Here is a 17,484-nt window from a genome sequence, read left to right as displayed (position 1 = left end):
GACGCAACGAAGGAGCGGTGGCGTAATGGCAGCGCATCGGATTGCAGATCCGCAGGTCGGGGGTTCGAATCCCCCTCGCTCCTTCTATTTTTAGATTTTTTAACCCTTTTTCCACTTAGAATTGAGACAAGGCTATCTTTAGTATGGTTACAGTCAGAGTGTCTGTTACGTGTTAGTTTTTTTTTTTTTTTTTTTTTTTTTTTTTTTTTTTTTTGTTTCTTGAGTAGATGATTGATTTATAAAAAATGTAGATGATATTATCAATATGATGATATTGATGATGATTGATCGTAGTGAGCACCAGTTCTTTTATAAAAAAAAAAAAAAAAAAAACAAAATATAATATATGATGATTTATAACTTGATTCAAAATATAGATATCTTGTAATGATCACATTTGATGATGATCAAATAAAATAATATAATAACTTGAATATAACTTGATAATAAAATAATAAATATAAAACTTAGGATGATTGATTCCGTAAGAGTGGCCAAGATGATTATATAATCTTTTATTGATTAAAATATAATAAAGGGAGAGAGGATGGAGATATATATATATATATATATAATAAAAAAAATAAAGTTTGACATTTTTTCAAACACTAGAAAAAAATCCAGTGTTTGAAAATTATCAAACAATGTCCAAGAAAAGAAAAGAAGTTGAAGAATAAAAAATAAATGTTGTAATCAAGATTGTACAGCTTATTTGAAGGATGATTTCTGTCGTATCAGCGTATTTTGTACCTGTAAGCGTATAATAAAAAAAATAAAAAGAATGCATTCATAAATATAATACATCTTGTAGATGGAAATGACACCATTGATATGTAATAAAAATAATTGTAATAAAATAAAAACTTTATTGAATAAAAAAAAATGTGTAAACGACTACACTAATGTATACAATAAAACCATAAAAAGAAAAGTCAATGGAAGAGAAAAAGAAAGAAAAATGAAAAAGAAAAAAATAAAATAGAAAAAGGGACTTTGAAATTTATTCTACTCTTAATCTAATTTTCCCTGAGCCATATAATAATCATCATAGGAATAAATCATGAATATCGTTCAAACTAATCAAATGTACCAACAAAGAGTATACATTGTATTTAATAACATATGATGATTACAATTTTATTTTCAAAACAGATATAAAAGAGATAAAAACTTTTCAAGTGTAGATATAATAATCAACTTTTTTTCTTTTTATTTTAAATAAAAAAAAAAAAAAAAACTAAGGAGAATCTCACTGAACTTATTACTAGTCTCATATCTTTTATTTTATTTTATTTTATTTTATCTACACACAATCCAACAATTTCATCCTAACAGTAATTTTAGGCGATGGATGACTTGTAAAACGTAAGGATGATGCTACTATATTGTTAATAGTGGTGATGATTGACTTGTAGTGAGCACCAGCTGTAGATTACTAAAATAAAAAAGTAATAAAAGATTGAATCCAAGAACGGAAACAGATGTATTGAAAATTGATCATTGGTTGATGGTAATCAAATAATAAAATAACTTGATAAAAAGACTTGATGATTACTTGGAAATAATAATATAAAGATAAAACTAAGGATGATCATTTTCCTTAAGAGTGGTCATATAATTGTATCTAATTTAAAAAAAAAAAAGAGATTCGAAAGGATCAATTTTTATTTCGTCTACAATAAAATTATACTAATAGACTAAGTAAATGAGGAAAAAAGAAAGATGGAATGAAATTATGCATATTAGATGATATATCTAAAGTAGAGATCATCCATCTAAGCTTCCCAAGAAGAAGGAGCAGCGGCATCATCAGCCCAGTCAGAAGAGGCAGCTTGAGCGTTCCAGTCAGCAGCAGCAGCGATACCAGCAACACCTTCAGCAGCAGCACCTTCCACACCCCATTCAGCGGTAGCGAGTTCGGCATTGAATTCACCAGATTCTTCGAAAGCAGCAGCTTCTTGTTCCTTTTCGATTTCTTCAGGATCACGGTAGAAGAACATATCAACCATGACATCCCAAGGAGTAGTGTAGTCAAGAGAACCACGGAGACGGAGGACAGCACGAGCCAACAACCAGTAGATCAAACCAAGAGCATGCTTACCCTTGTTGTTGGTGGGGATGACAACATCAACGTATTGGAGCAAAGCATCAGTATCGGCCAAAGAAATAACAGGGATGTTGACATAAGAGGCTTCCTTGATGGCTTGGAAATCAGTACGAGGATCAGTACAGATCACCAAACGAGGTTCACGGAAAGAACGAGTAATGTAATTGGTGAAGGTACCAGGAGTGAAACGACCAACAATGGCTTCGGCACCAATGTACTTGGCAAACTTCAAAGCAGCACGGTGACCGTAAGGACGAGCAGAGATCACAACAATATCCTTGGGGTTTTCAATAGCAGCAATCACACGAGCAGCGAAAATAAGCTTTTCCCAGGTTTTGCCGAGGTTGATCAAGTTGACACCTATTTTTTTTTTTTTTTTTTAAAAAAAAAAAAGAAGAATGAAGAATTAATACTTTTTCTTCCCTTTTCTATTCTATAATCTCTTTCTTTTTGGTTCACTTACCATCAGCACGACGCTTATAGACGTAAGGAGTCATACGGGTGTTAACATTCTTGGCACCAATATGGCATTGAGCGCTCAACAAGAGTTGGATGTCTTCTTCGGTAGGGCTAAGGACTATAAAAAAAAAAAAAAAGAGGAAGGGATAAGAAATCATGAATTCGATCATAATAATAAAAAGAAGTTATAATGATTTATTACGTACCAGAAGGAACACGAGACATATTGTTCTATAAAAATGTAAGATCAAAAAAAGAAGAAAAAAAAAGTCAGTAAATTCTTTTTTCTATTAATAATATTCATCCATCCATCTATCCATTATTATCAAAATCGTTATCATCGTGATATCTTTCTATTTCAAAAAAAAAAGTCATTGTGATAGTGTAGTTTTGTAATAATGATTGATGTATGGATGATCGTTTAAATTGTGTTAAAAGGTGATAGTTACGTACAGTGGAGCTAAAAAAGAGAAGGAATATGATTTTCTGTGGAGATTCCCTTTTTTTGTATTCCCACTTTTGAGTAGATTCGACCCGGATGGGGTTTGTCTGCGGGCTTTCGAAAGCTAGACATCTTAAATTTTTTTTTTTTTTTTTTTGAAAGAGTCCCCAATCTTTTTTTCCCTTTTTCCTTTTTCTCCTTTTTTTTTCTTTTCTTTTTTATTAGACTTACAAAGAATAGAATAGATATATAGATATGGCTACTGCAACTGCTTCACAATCTGCTCTTCAAAGGTTCATCAACTCTCCTGCTGGTCCAAAAACCATTCATTTTTGGGCTCCTGCTATGAAATGGGTAAAAGAATAAACTAGAGGAAAAAAAAACTAATGGACTAACCTTCTTTTTCTTTTCTTTTAGGCTCTTGTCATTGCTGGTATTGGTGATCTCGCTCGTCCTGCTGAAAACTTGAGTTTAGCACAAAATACATGTAAGTAAAGAAAATAATATATATAAATGATATTCACATTTTTTTCTTCTTATTTCTTTAAAGCTTTGGTTGCAACTGGACTTATTTGGACTCGTTATTCTACTGTTATTATCCCAAAGAATTGGCCATTGTTTGCTGTCAATTTATTTGTAGCAGGTACTGGTTTGATGCAAGTGGGTCGTATCATGAAGTAAGTTACAAAAAAAAAAAAAAAGGAATGAATAGGAAAGTATATATGAGACTTAAAATCTTTTTTTTTTTTTTTATCTTGATGTTCGTTTATAGTTACCGTATGTCTGACGAATACAAGCAAAAGCAACAACAAGAAGCTGCTGTTTCTTCTGCTTAATTGTATGACTATAGATGACGACTAGCTCTCTCTCTTTTTCTTTTTTTTGTTTTTGTTTTATCGTTATATGTGATCATCATACACACCTTTGTTATGTAGTTTATTCTATTCCCCCTCCCAAATCTAAATAAAGACATTTTTATTTGAATTCATTTTATATATATATATATTGTATACTTTAGTATGATGTGTACTTTTTTTTTTTTTTTTACTTCATGATCTATAGAGATGATATTCATCTTTTTCAAAGAGAGTGTTGATTGGATATCTATTTCTACAAACTGTCAAATTAAAATGTTGTTCTTTTCTTCATGGAAAGTGCCTATTGTGTGTGACTGACTTTCAAATCTGGTCTCTTTTTTTTTTTTTTTTTTTTTTTTTATTATTTTCAACAAAAAAAGAATATTATACAACCATACACCATGAGTTCTGGAATTGCACGAGGTCGATTAATGGAAGAACGCAAACAATGGCGTAAGGATCATCCTCATGTAAGTTCTATTTGTTTCTCTTAATTTTGTAGATTGGACTAATAATTGTTTTGTTTTATATAGGGTTTTTGGGCAAGACCAGGAAAGAATGCTGATAATTCTTTAGATCTTATGCAATGGACTTGTGGTATTCCTGGAAAAGAAAATGTAAATAAATTAAATGATTATTTCAATGGAAAAGTATACTTATTCTTATTTTTGGTTGTAGACTCCTTGGGAAAATGCGGTATACAAGTTGGTGTTGACGTTTCCTGAAGGTATATATGTAAAAAAAAAAAGGAAAATCATTATTATTAATAACCATTCATTTATTTTATTTAGATTATCCTAGTAAACCACCAAAATGTAAATAGATGAAAATAAATTTATGCGTAAATATATATATATATATACTCACTTTCTACTGTTTTATTAATATAGGCAAGTTTGTTCCAGCACTCTTTCATCCCAATGTGTATCCTTCTGGAACAGTTTGTTTGTCTATCTTAAATGAAGACGAAGGTTGGAAACCTGCCATCACTGTGAAACAAGTAGGTTTATAAATGATTGATATATATATATATATATATTGTAATTAACTAATTTTATAATATAGATTTTGACTGGAATCCAAGATTTATTGAATGATCCTAATCCTGAAAGTCCTGCTCAATCTGATGCCTATGTCCTCTTCAAGTAAATTTTTGTTTTATTTATATTTTTCTATTCTTTTATTAATATTCTTTCTTTTCTAATAGGAAAAATAAAAAGGAATATGAACGAAGGGTACTTGAACAAGCTGCCAACAACCGACCATGATCATCTCTCTTTTTTTTCAATATTATAGTCTACCTTTGTACATTTTTTTTTTCTATTCTTCATTCATACCAATTTTTACTATCATAATCGTTCGTCCTCTTTATTATAGTTAGCATCGACTTTTGTTTTATTCTCGATTTTACTTTTGACATTCAATCTTTACGATGATCTATCTTCACTATGGTTACAGAATAAAGCATTCTATCATTTTTTTTTTAATAATTGTGAAAAATGGTCCATACAAAGCATGTACAGTATTTGTAGATATTCAATATCATGATCATCACTGTTAGATCAATACTCTATATAGTTATCATCGGCACTTCAATCGAGCTTATTTTCAAACTGTACTTCATTTTGACTTCTTTTTCTTCTTCCTTCTCTCCTTCCTTTCTTTTTGTTCTTTCTGCATTCTTCCTACTATTAAACAACAATAACAACGACGACGACGACGACGATAAAACTAACAATATAAATAATAACAGCAATCAGAAACTCAAAATAAAAACACAATTATGGCAACGGTAAATATAGATTGAGAGTGTAGTACCTTTAGCGCTTGGTGAAAAAAAAAAGATAGGAAGAGATCAATGGAAAGAGGATCATCTTATTGTTTATTGACTACTCACACTTTCTTTACCTTTTTTGTTATAGCCTCATCTACCGTCTTTTCGTCGGCGAGCACTCTCACTCTCTTCATTGAATGTACCAAGAAGGTATCATTGGCCCATCTCTTTGTTACAATACATGTGTCTTGTTCCTGCTATCATTGGGTTTCTTCATCATCTATCTCGTGCTTGGTCTCCTCCTCTTTATGATGCCACTCATCTATTTAACATGAAAAGCACTCCATTAATATACTGTGTGGCCATACTTTGGGTAAAAAAAAAGAAAGTATTCTTTTCAAATTATCATACCAATTAACCTTTTTTTTTTTATCTTTTTTTTTTTTTGTGATCCAGTGTTTACTGGCAGGTTATTGGAGCTGGATATTGACAACTAGTATGGTACGACGATGGTTATATCAGTATGAAGTCAGTAATGCTGTGATAAGATTGGTGATATTGAATGGAATCAATTGGACACTATCAATTTGGATTCATCGCATCTATGGTCCTGATCAACCTGTGATGACATGGATGGTGATCTGTGGTGTGCTACTTTTTTCTAACATTTTCAAGTTGATATGGACAGCAGCCACTTCGATGGATTCGAAATACCGTGGCAAAGCAACAACCTCTTCTTCTTCTTCGACAGTATCGTCATTAAATAATTTCAAGATGGGAAAAGGTGGGGAAGAATTACATTACAAATCGACTGTAGTGCGTGTATTGGTCTTACCTTTGACAGTAGTGGTGTTTGTGACTATGTTTGCCATGTTATATCAAGTTGGACAAATGCGAAGTACTGCTGGACCCATACATATGGATATCATTGCCAAACCCCATCCAGCATTTCAACAACAAGAACAACAATCGATGAACAATAAGAATGAAGATAATTTACGTGTGATGGTGGTCGTTTTATCAGCTTGGACTCCGAAAAGTTTGGAAAAACGCAAAACCTTCCGTGAAACGACGATGCAATTGATTCCCAAAGCAGAGGATCAACCTGGTGTTACTTTCTTTGTACAATTTGTCATTGGCCAACCACCAACTGAACAAGTACGAACTACTATGGGTCCTTTGATTGATCAAGAAATACAACAATATCATGATGTTTTGATGCTCAACACATCCGACAAGTATGAAGATCTTAGTCAAAAAGTGTATAGTGCAATGGAATGGACAGATCAATATCAATTTGATTATTTACTCAAAACCGATGATGATATTTTCGTTCGATGGGATACAATCAGTAAGGAATTGAAAGCGATTGGACCTCAACAAGGTTATTGGCAAGGACTGGCTTATTGGTAATATATATATATATATATGTGCAGATGAAGATGGAATTGAATTTTTTTTTTTTTTTTTTAAATAGGAATATCCCACCTATCCGAAATACTGACAACAAGAATAATGAAATGAATTATCCTCTACCAATTTTCCCACCATATACCGCTGGTGCATTATACATTGTTTCCCGTGATATTGTTCGTTTAATTACTGGAGTAGGTGGACCACGTTTGTTTGTGAAGAACGAAGATCAAAATCTTGGTATCTGGCTCTTTCCTTACAATATTCGGCCAATTCATGATCGACGGATTCAACAGATCGATGCTTGTGAAGAAGATATGATTGCAAAACATTTTGGTGACTTTGGTGAACCTGGTGCTATTGGTGGTACTATGCAAGATATGTTGGCCAATATACAACAAGGACGAAAAATGTGTCAAGGTTTTAGAACGTCTGTTTGTGCAATGTGCTATCCATGTCATAACAAAGGAACTAATTGGAGGGATTGGAACTTTGATTGTCATGATAAAAAAGGTGTTACTCTTTTACATCCTGGTCCTCTTACTTTGGTTGATTGATGCTTTGGTGATTCTTCCCTTTTTAGATTAGAAAACCCAAAATTATATATTTATGTATCATTCATTTTCTCTTTTCTCATTTATCATGTATTTTTTTTTTATATTTTTTTATTACAATCATCATCATATCTACAACAAATAAACGTTGTTCTATCATTATCCCAAAAAAAAATACCTGCATATAACCGATATGCAATTTTATTATGTGTATGTTTGTGTAGAGAAGGTGGTTTCAAATAAGGACTATTTTAATTGCCGCTGTCTTTTTTTTTTTTTCTCGTTGCATACCTTTTTGCTTTTTCTTTTTTTTTTTTTTTTTTTTTTTTTTTTTTTTCGTTATTTTGTATTCTGCCTTTGTTACACCATGCCTCAAGGGTCAACGGAAAGAAAATCTACTCAAAGGATTACAAGATCACAGACGCTGCTTGCAAGCAAGTCTATTGACAAGGGAACCACGATCAATAATGACGATCATCAATCATCGAAACGACCAAGAAAAAGAACTAGGATATCTACCCCGAAAAAGACTTCTAAACGATCTATTCAGAGCAAGGATACCGATAATGCCGAACAAGAGGAGCAAAAACAAATAAATACAACCTTAACAACAACAATATCTCACAGCACACCATCTTCCCCGACCGCCCAAGATTTTCTGGATGGATTACTGAACGACAACGATACCATTATAGACAAGGATCAGCACGACGGCAATGACAAGCAAGATGATGACAATAGTAATAATTATAATTTCAGTAACAGTGATGTGGACAATCAAGACAAACACAACGACAACAATGGCACTGGTTCTGATCAAGTGGTAGATGTTCTGGATGCATTATTAGGACTTCAGCATATGGAGTTCTTACCTGTGGATACATTTCCACAAGATCGAGCTGCAGCGGTGGAAGCCTTACGTCTGAATGAACAGTTACAACAATTGGTGAAACTTCAAATCGACAAGGTGGACAAACGAATTGTAGAAAATGGTGTATTACTGGTAAACAAAAAAAAAAAAAAGGATAGAATCGTTGATTTATATTAACTATCCATTTTTTTTTTTTAATGATAGAATGAAACTCGTAATTTGTCTTTACGGGAAGCAAGGATACAAAGGACAAGAATGGAAGTGCACAAGCCATATTCGGAAAAATATGATTTCTTTGTCGATGCAAATGGCAACGTAAGCTATAGAAAAATGATTATCTATTGGATACTAATTCCTTTATGTTTATAGACTCCTTTTACTGAACAAGATAAACGAAATACAATGGAATTTGAACGTGTACGAGCATGTAAGTGGATTATCTAATATAAACATGGAAAAGGGGGTTTCATACCTTTTTATTTATTATTTTTTTTTTTTTTAAAAAAAAAAATAGGGACTTCGAAAGAACGAGAATCATTACATGCTGGTATTCATTCTGAAGTACAAAGGATGATTGCATATGAACATATGGCCAAGTAAAGTTTGATTTCCAAAAAAAAAAAAAAAAAAAAAATCTTTTTTTTTTATCTGTATTGATTTATCTTTTTTTTTTTTTTTTTTTTTTTTTTTTTTTACATATATATATAGACAAGAACCTTGGCGAGTATGGGAAGTGGACAAGTTACGTAGAAAGGAATGGGAAAATTATCCTGTGAACAAATTGGATTGGGTGCGAATTAGCATGATTCATGTAAGTTCAAATTTTATGCATGTCAATGAAGCTTTGATTTATATATTCATTTTTTTTTTTTTTTTGTATGACAGGTGAAGACTCGTAACCCTATGGAATGTATGATTCAATGGACAACACAAGATCATCCGAAAATCAACAAATTACCATGGAAGAAGAAAGAAAGTACAGATTTGAAGTTGTTAGTTGAAAAGCATGGGCACAATGGAAAATGGGAACAAATTGCAAGTGAACTCAAGACCAATCGAACAGCTGCTCAATGTTTTGCTCATTATCAAGCAGAATTGAACATGCAAGATTCGAAACGACGATGGACGGCCGAGGACGATGAAGCATTGAAGGATGCGGTGACGATGATGGGAGACAAGAACTGGCAACGTGTGGCATTACTTGTAGGAGGTCGAACTGGACAACAATGTTTACAACGATGGATGAAATCAATCAATCCTGCCATCCGACGGTCGAAATGGACAGCGGAGGAGGACGCAGCTCTACGTGCATCAGTGGCGGTTTATGGTAAGGGCAACTGGACTGGAGTACAACGTCATCTTCCTGGACGAACCGATATGCAGTGCCGTGAACGATGGATGAATGTATTGGACCCTCGACTACGACATGATGAACTTTCTCCCGAGGAAAAGGAAAAACTTACTCAGTTGGTGGCTCAACATGGTCGTAAATGGTCTCTTTTTGCCGAACTCATGCCTGGACGCACTGACAATATTCTCTTACGGACTTGGACAAGGATGGTACGTGAAAATAAGGCTCTTTTGGAAAAACATCAAACAATTCCTGGTAAAACCTAAAAAAATCTTTCTTTGGCCTTCTTTTATAGTTAGCTTTTTTTTTTTTTTTTTGATATACCATTCTTATATATATATATTTTTTATCATTCATCATTTGTATACATCAACATCATCATCATTATTATTATTACTATTTTATGTTTCTTCACAAATCTTCTTAATAAAAGAAAAACAAATATCACATATAACATATTATATATATATATTTATTATAAAACAATTAGAATCAAGGGGGTGATGATAGCAAAAAAAAAAAAAAAAAAAAAAAAAAGAGGGAAATGAAAGGGGGGATATATCTTGTACATGGGTAAAATAAATCTATCTAGGAAATAATACAACAACAAGTAGAAGAGGAGGAGACCTTGATGTTGCTAGTTTCTTGATGGAAAAAGGAATCTTCAGCAGGCTGATGATGATCAAGTAATGGAGTAGGACGATATAATGGTTGAACGTAGGCAGGGGTTGGAGGTTGCACAGGTTGACTAGGAGGATATTTGGGTTTGATATGTCGATTGGGTAATGGAGTGGTGGGTGGTGCATTGTGATCATCCTATGGGGACATTCAAAAAAAAAAAAAAGATGTTTTTGTGTCATGAGATTATATATTCTCTTTGTCTCATGATGACTTACCTGAATTACTTTTTTGGGATGGATTTCAACCGTCTATGAGTAGAAATAAAATGAATATTAATCATGAAAGGAAGATGTCATCCCGATGATACTATTTTGTGATGAAGTGATTATTATTACCTGATCTCTTTCAAATGAAGGATCTCGTTCTTTCATCACAGTATTGTCATCATCTATATATATATTCCAAAAAAAAAGGAAGGAGGTGTCAGATTGATTGTAAGATGCATATTGATGAAGCTTACCATTGTCATCTGCAGGCTGGGTTACTTGATTTGTTATTGAAGCCGCAAGAGGTGCATTAGGTTCTTGTTCTTGTTCTTGGTCTTGTTTCTGCTGTTGCTGCTGTTGTTGTTGTTGTTGTTGCTGCTGCTGTCGTTGTTGTTTTTGATCTTGTTGTTGCACTTGCTCCTGTTGTTGCTGTTCTTGTTCTTGTTGTTGTTTTTTTCTTGCCAATCTTGCCATTTCTATTTTCTTTTTACGTTCCATTGCTTTTCGTATAGCTTCTTCTCCTTGTCTTCTACTTTCCAATTCTTTTGCATCTTCTAATGCCTTTTTTTTAGCCAATACTGGGATAATATCTGTAGACATCGTCGTAGTTGTTGGAACTGGTGAAGTTGAAATAGGTGTTGATTTTGATGTGGTTATTGGATGACTATCTGATATAGATTCCAATGATTGGGATGATTGCTTTGCATCAGCATCATTCGATATCCACTGGTTGCCTAGTTTGGAATATCGTAATCGACCATTTACCACATCGTCTTCATGATATTCTAATTATAGTAAAGAAAGAAATAAAACTGGAAAGGTAAGTAAGACCGAGGGAGACAAAGGAATGGAAGAGATAAGTTATATACATTTTTGTTTTCTCTACTAATAGAACTTACCATTGGGCAATAATTGATTTCCAGTTTTATCTCCACGTTTGGATAAATCAAATACTTGTACTTTCTATAAACATATAAAATGAAAGGTATTGAATGAAAGGAAAACATGTGTCAAAAAAAAAAAAAACTTACATTGCCTTCACAGAAACGTATTTCAAAAGCTGGTCCTTTTGCAGTACTAGTTGACATGAGAGAGAACAAGATGTAACAAAATCAAAAGATTAAAAGAAAAAGTAATAATATATTTTGACCAGCAAAATAATAATAATAAAAAAGAGAAAGAGAAAGAAGAGGAAGTAAATAAAAAAAAAGGGGAAGAACGATAAATTAAGAAAATTGGCATGCTTGACATTATCTGCGGTATTTGAAGTTGCCAGGAGATCCACGTTCTTTTTTGCCTGCGGTTCCAGGCACGCCTTTGGAAAATTGAATCGTGGCTTAAAACCAACATTTTTTTTTTCCCTTTCCCTCTTTTTTTTTTTTTTTTTTTTTTTTCTTTTCTTTCCTTCACTTTTTTTTTTTTTTTGTTCCAACATGGTTGCCACTGGATTAAATATCAACTATCAACAACTTGAAGATGTTCTTTGTAATAGTTCTGGAAACACTCCTTTAGCTGAACGGTTCAGAGCTTTATTTACGTTAAAGAACATTGCCGATGAAAAGTCTATTGATGTCATTTCTAAAGGTATGAACTTTTTTTTTTGGTTAGTTAAAGGATAAAGACGACTCATTATATATAAATACATATATTTATTATAGCTTTATCTGATGAATCGGCTCTTTTGAAACATGAACTGACTTATTGTCTTGGTCAAATCAAGAATCCTTATGCCAATAAAGCCTTGATCCAAGTATTGGAAGATAGTCAAGAACATGAGATGGTGCGACATGAGGCAAGTTAATTTTCCTTTTATTTTTATTATTATTATTGTTTGATTAATCTTGTTTTTAATATATAGGCAGCAGAAGCATTGGGTGCAATTGGATCTATAGAAAGCATTGATATTCTTGAAAAATATTTGAAGGATCCTAGTGTGGCCGTGGCTGAAACATGTGAATTAGCTATTGATAAGATTCGGTATGACAATGATCCCAAGACTAAGGAAGAACGAGAACAAAACACTAGTTTATATAGTTCTGTAGATCCTGCTCCTCCATCTATCAACAAGAAATCTGTCCAAGTATTAGGTGAACAATTGATTGATACAAACTTGCCCTTATTTGAACGGTATCGAGCTATGTTTGCTTTACGTGAAATTGGAAATACTGAAGCTGTGGAAGCATTGGCTAAAGGATTAAAAGCATCTAGTGCTTTATTCCGTCATGAAAGTAATAAGAAAAGAAAAGAAGAAAAAAAAAAGAGAATAAAATATATTTATTTATTTTATATATATAGTTGCTTATGTATTTGGTCAATTACAACATCCTGCATCTGTACCTGCTTTGACAGAAGCTTTAATGAATGATAAAGAAGAAGGTATGGTACGTCATGAAGCAGCTGAAGCTTTGGGATCTATTGCTACACCTGAAGTATTAGAAATCTTGAATAAATTCAAAGAAGATAATGAACGTGTGGTTCGAGAAAGTTGTGTAGTTGCATTGGATATGTATGAATATGAAACTAGGTAATAACAAGTTTTTTTTTTTTATTGAATAGTAATAGTGATCAATTCTAATATACTTTTTTTTTTTTTTAGTGGTGATTTTCAATATGCCAATGGATTAGAAAATCAATCTGAAACTCATCAAAATATGCATTCTCTTAAACTTGCCCATTAATATATATATATTTATTTCTCTACATTTTGTTGTACATATATTTTTTTTTATTATCCATCTTTCTCCCTACTCTTTTGACAATAAAACTTTATCTTAGAAGCACACATTGAATAACTTAGCATGTGATACAAAAACTGGTGACACCAATTTTGGGAAAATCGGTGGTTTTTTTTTTTATTCTTTTCCCTCTTTTTTTTTTTTTTTTTCTTTCTCTCTCCTTCTTGTTCCTCTCCTTTTTTTTTTTCTTATAATAAATAAAATACATGTCTTTTCCAAGGTCTCCACCTCAATCACCTGACGACTGGAAATCACGCGGACTCATGTCAAAGACTTTTTCTACTTCATCCCGTTCCACCAATCCAAACTCTAGATCAGCTTCTATGGCTTCATCTTCAGGTCGTTCTTATAATAATGTCAATTATGAAGCTGCTGCTCGTACTTATTATTGTGAACTTCGAAAATATTTACTTGGTTTTTTGGCAAAAGGTAATAAAAATAATTATATATTATTAATTTATTAACAATAATTATTATCTATAGAGGCGGCTGAAGGTGTACATCCTCAAAGAGCATCTGCTAGACAAAAATTATCAAGACTCAGTAATTTACAATTTCATGAATTAGCTATGGATGTTTATGATGAACTTGTAAGAAGAAATTTGAACGATAAATTTGGTAAATTGGAATATATATATATTAAATGATAATTTCTTATTAACTTGTTTTTTTTATTATTATTTATTTATTATAGTTCCTTTTTTGGCTGTTCGAGAAGAATTTCATCCAAAACGAAATCAGGCACGACAAAAATTGGCTACTTTACCAGAGACTAGGTTCCAAGATTTAGCAAGTGATGTGTATTATGAATTGACAAGACGTTATCCTCATATTATGGATGCTGATGTAAGTTTGATTATAATAAAATAATAAAAATAAACTAATTTTTTTTTATTTATTTATTTGTTTGAAAGGATACCAATCGACCTCCTATGCCATCAATACCACCTTCATCATCCATGTCTTCACCTACACCCAAAAATCCTACAGCACCACCAGCAAGTCAATCTACCACCATTGTACCAATGAAAGGAACTATCAACGTTGAACCAGTCTCAAATAAAGATTCTTCGGATGAAGAAGATGATGATCTTACCCAATTTAGTGAAAATAGCCCCATTGGAAAATATGTTCCTTCACATCATATGCGTGATAATAATAGTATATCTCCTACTGGTAGCAATTATCAAAGAAAACCTTCGAATGCATTATCATCTTCTCCTTCTTCTTACCATCATATCAATGGAAAACAAGAAGGTGATTCTTTGGATAGTTTGATGGCTGATCTAGGAAATATGGTCCATTCTAGGTCTCAAGATAGTACGAATGACAATATCCTCAGCAACAATGTACGGTAACACAAATAATTTTATTTTAAAATGGTTAAATATAACTCAACTTTCTTTTCGAATACAGAGAACAGTCGATGGGAAAGAGAAACGTCAAGAAGATTATGAACATCGTATTGCTTCTATGACAAAACGAATTCAAATTTTGGAAAAAGAAAATCAGGTAATATATATATATATATATATAAGTGACCATTTTGGAAATTCATTTTTTTTTCTCTGTTGTATGGATAAAAGGATTTACTGGCAAGAAAACAATCACCTCGTGATGATACTGAAACTGATAGAGAACAAATGCTCAAGGTAAGATGGATGATATTTTATCATGAATATATTTTAATAATTTGTTATATTTAGTCTCGATTACAGCAACTACAAGATGAATACAATCGACTGGATGAACAATTCAGGACATTAGAGCGGGATCACAATGATCAACAACAAGTAAGAAATGAAAAACACATGAAATAATGAAATAATTATTTACTTTACATATAACATTTTAGATTGTGAATGATGTCAAACAAGAAACATCCAAATTGATGGAGGAATTAGGCAAATTATCCAAAGAAAACGACAAATTACGAAAGGAACAAGACACTTCCGATGCAAAAAATAGACAATTAACCCAAGAAGTAAGATTTCCTTAAAAAATGTGACTTATTATGAACGATCTTTTTTTTTTCTAAATGTTTCGAATGATATGTAGGTTGAAGATTGGCAAACCAAATATCAAAAACTACGTCTAGAATTACGAAATACAACAGGTAAAAAAAAAAAAATCATGATGATGATGATGACCATGATGAACTGATGTCGATTGAATCTCGTTCTAGGTATTTCTGATCATGAAAATGATATACCAAGTCAAGATATAATCAAAGAACACTTTTTACAACCTACTCGATCTGGTGCTATTTCTTATGATTCCGTCATTAGTTATCAGGCAGCCATAGAGGATTTATTGAAACGGGCGAGGTAAAATTAAAAAAAAAAAAAGAAATGATTACAAACTAAAAAGCTAATGATTTTTTTTTTCTATCAGATCCAAAAACCCATCGGATGTATTGACGTGTATGAAAACCATTGTCATGACTTGCAAATCAATCACAGAAGATGTGGAAAATTTTGAAACCAAGAATACCATGATGTCTGATAAGAAAACCAAATTACAAACATTGAAAGGTCCCTTCTCCACTGGATTGGCAAATTTGGTGACAGCAGCAAAATCTCATGTGAACAGTATGGGGATCAGTCCTGTAGGTCTTTTGGACGCAGCAGCTGGACATTTAACTGTAGCTATGGTAGATTTGGTCAAATTGGTGGGGATGACTACTTCAGAACAACATCGTCCTCAACAATCTACACCTACACCTTCCATCTCTTCATCACTTCGTCGTCAAGATTCCTCTAGTTCCAACAAGGTGAATGGAAAAATGAATGATTCAATGACTCCATCTCAATTAGCGGTAAATAATAATAATAATAAATAGGATAAAAAATATTCATTTTTTTTTTTTTTTAGGAATATCTCAAGAAAGAAACCGATCGTATTGTGACTAGTATTCAAAGCTTATTGGCAGCATTACGATCTAGTCAAAAGATGGATGAAGTATATGGAATTATTACATCAATTGGGGATGTGGTGACATTGGTATTGGATATGTCAAGAAGTACGTTTATGACTGGAGCAGGTCTTCGTTATCGCCAAAAAGGGGATGTCATCTTGACGGATTTACAACAATGTCGGGACAAACTCATACAAATTCGCAATCGTTCTTTTACTCAACCTGAAACGGCATCTTCTGTCGCGAAAAGGGATTTGGCCAAGGAATCCTATGAAATTGCTAAATTCATCAAGGAACTTATTGGATTGTGTGAATCTTAGGTTTACGGAATGGATGTGATCTTTGGTTTTTTTTGGATGATCTATTTTTTTTTTTTTATGCTATTGTACATTTTTTTTTTGATTTTGATTTGTTCCTAGTTTAGTTTTATCATGTCATTCTTTTTTTTTTTTACATTTACATTACACTACAATTCATTGATTGATTGATATCGATCTTTCCTTATTACTGCTACTACTATTACTGTTACTATTGAAAAAAGAAAGGGTATCAATAAAGATATTTCTTTTGGCCTTTGTTATCAACATTTCTTATTCTGAATCTCTATTCTTCGTCTATAGTATATATGTACAATGTTTTGAAATTTCTCGGGATTTGAGTACATGACTACCAGGGAGAATAGACAATGGTAGAAAACACTAGATGAATACAGAGGGATGTCAACCGGGTAAACAGGTAGAAAAAGGAAACGGTGAATCATTAGGACTAGGGAAATCATGCACCACAGATTTTTTTTTTTTAAAGATGGAATTGTGACAGACAAGTTACCTATTAGATAAAGATGATCATGCCAGTCTTTTTCCATTCATTCTCGTTAGCTTTCAAACTAAGATGATCTATTGAGAAAAAAAAAGAAATGAATTGAACGGAAAAAAAAAGAAAGGGGTTTTTTGTTATAAAAAACAAAAACATCCGAAGGAAATGCATTAAGAATGGAATGAAAAAAGTCTAAAGGTAAAAAGAGAAAATTCCTTCAAAGTAACAAGAAAAAAAAACATTCCTTCCCGCCCATTCAGGAGAAAGTGAGGATAAAAATCATGCAATTCGTTGTTTTCCT

At 32.5% G+C, this 17,484-nt stretch overlaps 8 protein-coding genes and 1 non-coding gene across 9 annotated transcripts; 7 read left to right on the top strand and 2 right to left on the bottom strand.

Annotated features, from left to right (window-relative positions):
- Positions 1-11: 11 nt before the first annotated feature.
- On the top strand, positions 12-83 carry BX664DRAFT_t81. Its single transcript has one exon. It is a non-coding gene; the product is annotated as a tRNA-Cys (tRNA).
- Positions 84-1,646: 1,563 nt separating this feature from the next.
- Positions 1,647-2,800, bottom strand: BX664DRAFT_296706 (ribosomal protein S2, flavodoxin-like domain-containing protein). Its single transcript, XM_051542216.1, has 3 exons — positions 2,773-2,800; positions 2,571-2,684; positions 1,647-2,467 (listed from the first exon to the last, which is right to left on the bottom strand). Exons 1-3 carry the CDS (start codon positions 2,789-2,791, stop codon positions 1,776-1,778), a joined length of 825 nt encoding a protein of 274 aa, XP_051400007.1. The 5' UTR covers positions 2,792-2,800; the 3' UTR covers positions 1,647-1,775.
- Positions 2,801-3,157: 357 nt separating this feature from the next.
- On the top strand, positions 3,158-4,001 carry BX664DRAFT_332327 (mitochondrial pyruvate carrier). Its single transcript, XM_051545305.1, has 4 exons — positions 3,158-3,362; positions 3,426-3,495; positions 3,559-3,685; positions 3,781-4,001. Exons 1-4 carry the CDS (start codon positions 3,264-3,266, stop codon positions 3,842-3,844), a joined length of 360 nt encoding a protein of 119 aa, XP_051400006.1. The 5' UTR covers positions 3,158-3,263; the 3' UTR covers positions 3,845-4,001.
- Positions 4,002-4,266: 265 nt separating this feature from the next.
- BX664DRAFT_365362 (SUMO-conjugating enzyme ubc9) lies at positions 4,267-5,133 on the top strand (the record flags this gene model as incomplete). The annotated part of the gene is made up of 6 exons (XM_051548466.1): positions 4,267-4,335; positions 4,399-4,482; positions 4,544-4,592; positions 4,756-4,865; positions 4,931-5,010; positions 5,073-5,133. 6 exons carry the CDS (start codon positions 4,267-4,269, stop codon positions 5,131-5,133), a joined length of 453 nt encoding a protein of 150 aa, XP_051400005.1.
- Positions 5,134-5,532: 399 nt separating this feature from the next.
- BX664DRAFT_296699 (galactosyltransferase-domain-containing protein) lies at positions 5,533-7,776 on the top strand. The gene is made up of 4 exons (XM_051542215.1): positions 5,533-5,657; positions 5,788-6,012; positions 6,096-7,048; positions 7,117-7,776. The coding sequence occupies exons 1-4, from the start codon at positions 5,649-5,651 to the stop codon at positions 7,607-7,609; spliced, it is 1,680 nt and encodes a 559-aa protein (XP_051400004.1). The 5' UTR covers positions 5,533-5,648; the 3' UTR covers positions 7,610-7,776.
- A 185-nt stretch (positions 7,777-7,961) lies between these two features.
- BX664DRAFT_332323 (uncharacterized protein) lies at positions 7,962-10,153 on the top strand. Its single transcript, XM_051545304.1, has 6 exons — positions 7,962-8,609; positions 8,682-8,792; positions 8,847-8,904; positions 8,992-9,073; positions 9,186-9,288; positions 9,363-10,153. The coding sequence occupies exons 1-6, from the start codon at positions 7,974-7,976 to the stop codon at positions 10,092-10,094; spliced, it is 1,722 nt and encodes a 573-aa protein (XP_051400003.1). The 5' UTR covers positions 7,962-7,973; the 3' UTR covers positions 10,095-10,153.
- A 214-nt stretch (positions 10,154-10,367) lies between these two features.
- On the bottom strand, positions 10,368-11,197 carry BX664DRAFT_332320 (uncharacterized protein). The gene is made up of 4 exons (XM_051545303.1): positions 10,970-11,197; positions 10,845-10,897; positions 10,725-10,757; positions 10,368-10,644 (listed from the first exon to the last, which is right to left on the bottom strand). The coding sequence occupies exons 1-4, from the start codon at positions 11,187-11,189 to the stop codon at positions 10,417-10,419; spliced, it is 534 nt and encodes a 177-aa protein (XP_051400002.1). The 5' UTR covers positions 11,190-11,197; the 3' UTR covers positions 10,368-10,416.
- A 928-nt stretch (positions 11,198-12,125) lies between these two features.
- On the top strand, positions 12,126-13,532 carry BX664DRAFT_279926 (armadillo-type protein). The gene is made up of 5 exons (XM_051541463.1): positions 12,126-12,299; positions 12,374-12,507; positions 12,574-12,943; positions 13,011-13,239; positions 13,312-13,532. Exons 1-5 carry the CDS (start codon positions 12,149-12,151, stop codon positions 13,391-13,393), a joined length of 966 nt encoding a protein of 321 aa, XP_051400001.1. The 5' UTR covers positions 12,126-12,148; the 3' UTR covers positions 13,394-13,532.
- Positions 13,533-13,713: 181 nt separating this feature from the next.
- BX664DRAFT_262560 (uncharacterized protein) lies at positions 13,714-16,687 on the top strand (the record flags this gene model as incomplete). The annotated part of the gene is made up of 11 exons (XM_051540724.1): positions 13,714-13,879; positions 13,934-14,068; positions 14,145-14,248; positions 14,365-14,554; positions 14,708-14,799; positions 15,169-15,243; positions 15,306-15,434; positions 15,509-15,566; positions 15,636-15,777; positions 15,845-16,268; positions 16,325-16,687. The coding sequence occupies 11 exons, from the start codon at positions 13,714-13,716 to the stop codon at positions 16,685-16,687; spliced, it is 1,878 nt and encodes a 625-aa protein (XP_051400000.1).
- Positions 16,688-17,484: the final 797 nt, after the last annotated feature.

Source organism: Halteromyces radiatus (assembly GCF_025201355.1).
Source record: "Halteromyces radiatus strain CBS 162.75 chromosome Unknown BX664scaffold_4, whole genome shotgun sequence".
Taxonomy (NCBI): Eukaryota; Fungi; Mucoromycota; class Mucoromycetes; order Mucorales; family Cunninghamellaceae; genus Halteromyces; species Halteromyces radiatus.
Note: the sequence above shows the minus strand (reverse complement) of the source record. Positions and strands in the feature narration are given on the sequence as shown.

Excerpts from the sequence above, each read along its gene's own strand:
- BX664DRAFT_296706 (XM_051542216.1), bottom strand. Across the intron at positions 2,468-2,570 it reads CTATAAGCGTCGTGCTGATG|GTGTCAACTTGATCAACCTC; the intron begins GTAAGTGAACCA and ends AAAAAAAAATAG.
- BX664DRAFT_332327 (XM_051545305.1), top strand. The coding sequence starts at position 3,264 with ATGGCTACTGCAACTGCTTCACAATCTGCTCTTCAAAGGTTCATCAAC. Across the intron at positions 3,496-3,558 it reads GAGTTTAGCACAAAATACAT|CTTTGGTTGCAACTGGACTT; the intron begins GTAAGTAAAGAA and ends ATTTCTTTAAAG. Across the intron at positions 3,686-3,780 it reads CAAGTGGGTCGTATCATGAA|TTACCGTATGTCTGACGAAT; the intron begins GTAAGTTACAAA and ends GTTCGTTTATAG.
- BX664DRAFT_296699 (XM_051542215.1), top strand. Across the intron at positions 6,013-6,095 it reads ACTGTGTGGCCATACTTTGG|TGTTTACTGGCAGGTTATTG; the intron begins GTAAAAAAAAAG and ends TTTGTGATCCAG. Across the intron at positions 7,049-7,116 it reads TGGCAAGGACTGGCTTATTG|GAATATCCCACCTATCCGAA; the intron begins GTAATATATATA and ends TTTTTTAAATAG.
- BX664DRAFT_332323 (XM_051545304.1), top strand. The coding sequence starts at position 7,974 with ATGCCTCAAGGGTCAACGGAAAGAAAATCTACTCAAAGGATTACAAGA. Across the intron at positions 8,610-8,681 it reads TAGAAAATGGTGTATTACTG|AATGAAACTCGTAATTTGTC; the intron begins GTAAACAAAAAA and ends TTTTAATGATAG. Across the intron at positions 8,905-8,991 it reads ATTTGAACGTGTACGAGCAT|GGACTTCGAAAGAACGAGAA; the intron begins GTAAGTGGATTA and ends AAAAAAAAATAG.
- BX664DRAFT_332320 (XM_051545303.1), bottom strand. The coding sequence starts at position 11,189 with ATGGCAAGATTGGCAAGAAAAAAACAACAACAAGAACAAGAACAGCAA. Across the intron at positions 10,758-10,844 it reads CTTCATTTGAAAGAGATCAG|ACGGTTGAAATCCATCCCAA; the intron begins GTAATAATAATC and ends TTCTACTCATAG. Across the intron at positions 10,645-10,724 it reads ATCCCAAAAAAGTAATTCAG|GATGATCACAATGCACCACC; the intron begins GTAAGTCATCAT and ends ATGTCCCCATAG.
- BX664DRAFT_279926 (XM_051541463.1), top strand. The coding sequence starts at position 12,149 with ATGGTTGCCACTGGATTAAATATCAACTATCAACAACTTGAAGATGTT. Across the intron at positions 12,300-12,373 it reads TATTGATGTCATTTCTAAAG|CTTTATCTGATGAATCGGCT; the intron begins GTATGAACTTTT and ends TATTTATTATAG. Across the intron at positions 12,944-13,010 it reads TGCTTTATTCCGTCATGAAA|TTGCTTATGTATTTGGTCAA; the intron begins GTAATAAGAAAA and ends TTATATATATAG.